At 53.1% G+C, this 2,781-nt stretch overlaps 1 protein-coding gene across 1 annotated transcript; it reads left to right on the forward strand.

The window, feature by feature from the left end:
• The first annotated feature begins 902 nt into the window (after window positions 1-902).
• Window positions 903-2,491, forward strand: LOC118670834 (F-box only protein 31-like). The gene has a single exon (XM_036338238.1). It carries the CDS (start codon window positions 926-928, stop codon window positions 2,489-2,491), a length of 1,566 nt encoding a protein of 521 aa, XP_036194131.1. The 5' UTR covers window positions 903-925.
• The last annotated feature ends 290 nt before the right edge of the window (window positions 2,492-2,781 follow it).

Consider the following 2,781-nt stretch of genomic DNA (forward strand, 5'->3'; position numbering starts at 1 on the left):
GAGGCCATGCGACACGCAGGGCCTGAGCGTGGCTCTCGAAGTGATCGATTCAGTTCCGAGTCCTTCAGTGCCTGTGAAGCCAAGGCTGATGCAACATGCGGCTTCCCTAGGAGAAGCTTGGAGAACCTTGTAAAGAACTCGGGCGACCATGAAACCTCTGTGCCATGCAAGACTTTGAAGACTGTTCAATTGCGAAATCCTTAAAAGTCGTTGTGCTTAAAGATGTCACAAATTTTTTTTAAGCAAAATTACATTTGTCCCAATTTTTCAGAACTTTTATATCATAATACATGGCTGTCAACAGTATGCTACCTGCAGAGATTAAAGTATAAAAAATGAGCCGAAACCGGTTTGGCTCAGTGGATAGAGCATCGGCCTGCGGACTGAAGGGTCCCAGGTTCGATTCCGGTCAAGGGCATGTACCTGGGTTGCGGGCACATCCCCGGTGGGAGATGTGCAGGAGGCAGCTGATCGATGTTTCTCTCTTAATCGATGTTTCTAACTCTCTGTCTCTCTCCCTTCCTCTCTGTAAAAAATCAATAAAATACATTAAAAAAATTTTTTTTTAAAAAAGAAATATACTTAGCTATGGCTTTAGGAGAGATATAGTTTTAACAATAAATGAGAAAACAGATCCTTTTTCAAAAGAATTTCATACAATAAAAGAGAACGTTGAAAAAAAAAGAATGCAGATTAGTGACTGCCTGGGGCTAGGGCGGGAGGACAGGGAGGGGCACTGGGAAAGGGAGGCGACTGTTACTGGGTCTGGGTTTCTTTTGGAAGTGTTGCTAACGTCCCACAATTGGCTCCTCTGAGGGGGCGTGGCTAGGCCCTGGGGGGCGTGACTCTCGGGGCGGGACAAGCCGGTTTAAAGCCAGGCTGAGGCACAGCAGCCCAGGCGGTGGTGGCTGTTACTCCTGGAGCCATGGAGGAGTGCGCTTGCCTCTGTGTCCTGACCTCTTCGAGGGGATGTCAGTGTAGTCAGGAGTGCCAGGGCCCAGCTGAGACGGCAGTGGCCGATGGCAAGCGGTGTCCTCAGAAGCGCCAGCACTCAGCTGAGATGTCAGCAGCCTACTGCAAGCCGGCCCCGGCCCCGGCAGAAAAGCACATTGAGGCTGACAAGGCAGCGGGGTGCTGTGCGGGGAGTGGAGGAATCGCGAGTCCCTTGCCGCCCCCGCCGCCCCCGCACTGCTCACTGCAGGATCTGCCGGTGGAGATGCTGGTGGAGATCTTCGCCTTGCTCCCCAGCACCGATCTGCCCAGCCTGGCCCTGGCCTGCACCAAATTCTACCACATCCTGCACACCGACAGCATCTGGAGACGGCGCTGCCGCGAGGAATTTGGCCTTTGTGAAAAGTTGCAGAATCTGGAGACGATTGGTATGTCTTATCGAGAAGTCTATTGGAAGCTGTTCCACCCATACAGACACATTTTGGGATTGTGGCAGCTAGATACTGAGGGCTATAGAACACTGCTGAATGTCGTGGTGGACGGCTTATGCATTACTGGTTGGACGTACGGGCCTTGCTTTAACACCCGCGTGCATGGCCCAGTGCAATTCAAACCCGCGTTCAGAATTCGCCTGACAGAGAGGAAGTCAGCCAAGGTGGAGTGCTTGGAAGGCCGCCACAGCAGGCCCCACCGCCGCCACATGCAGATTCGGAAGGACAGGTTCACCACCCAGTGCAACAAGACAGACCACCTAAAGGATTCACCAACGCGGCTTAGGGACGAGTGGGGGCAGGTGCTGGTGCAGGAGGACAGACAGCAGTATGACTGCCTGACCTACCGCCGCCTCTACCTCCCGCCGAGTCACCTGGATGACCTCATCAGGCCAGGCCTATTCCAATGCAAATGCAATGCCTATGACCTATCAATCGCCATGCTCAGCTTCCATGGGAAGTATGCCAGGGTCACGAAGGTCACGGGAGACTCCAACCCGAGTTTAGAGATCCACCTCATGCGCCGCATAAAGCTGCCAGATGGCGAGATCTTCCGCAATTTCAACGAGCTCTCCCTCGTGGTCCAGGAGATTGACGAGCAGGTGATCCGGAAGCAGCAACAGCAAGAAGACAGAACTGAGGAAAGCGAGGGCCATGGCTGGCAGAGCCCTGCCCAGCCCAGCGTCAGAGTGTCCGGGGCTGCAGCTTCGGAGGAGCAGCCTGTTCCCTTTGTTCTGCCTGTGGGCGTGCTCTCAAGAGACCAGAGCTACCCCCGAACCTGCAGGGTGTGTTTCTATGGCGTGGACACTCATACTTATACCGTTGCCTTACATGGCTTCGCCTACACCAGGCGCTTCCCTGGAGTCTTCATCCTGTTCGATGAGAACCACTTCGGGTTCATCTCGCTGCAGGTGAATTACTTCATCCTGTTCAGCAGAGTCCAGAACACCTTCCAGAATGTGGAGGCACCATCCCCGCAGGCTTTCCTGGAGATGCTCTCGAACATTCAGTATGGACTCCCTGGTAGGAGCAGCTTGAGTGCACTTTGAAGATTTGACCTTCTGACCAGGTTACCCACCTCAGTTTTTTTTTTAATCCTCACCCGAGGATATTTTCCCATTGACGTTTAGAGAGAGTGGGGGAGAGAGGGAAAGACAGAAATATCGATGTGAGAGAAACACATGAGTTGGTTGTCTCCCGCCCAAGCCCTGACCAGGGCCAGGCTGGGTAGGAGCCAGCAACTGAGGTAGAAATAAACCTTAGACCAGTGGTCTCAACCTTCCTAATGCTGCGACCCTTTAATACAGTTCCTCATGTGGTGATGACCCCCAATTTCATT

The sequence above is a fragment of the Myotis myotis genome, unplaced genomic scaffold, assembly GCF_014108235.1.
Source record: "Myotis myotis isolate mMyoMyo1 unplaced genomic scaffold, mMyoMyo1.p scaffold_m19_p_16, whole genome shotgun sequence".
Lineage (NCBI taxonomy): Eukaryota > Metazoa > Chordata > Mammalia > Chiroptera > Vespertilionidae > Myotis > Myotis myotis.

Bases quoted from the DNA above. Each gene is read 5' to 3' on its own strand.
- LOC118670834 (XM_036338238.1), top strand. From the start codon at position 926: ATGGAGGAGTGCGCTTGCCTCTGTGTCCTGACCTCTTCGAGGGGATGT.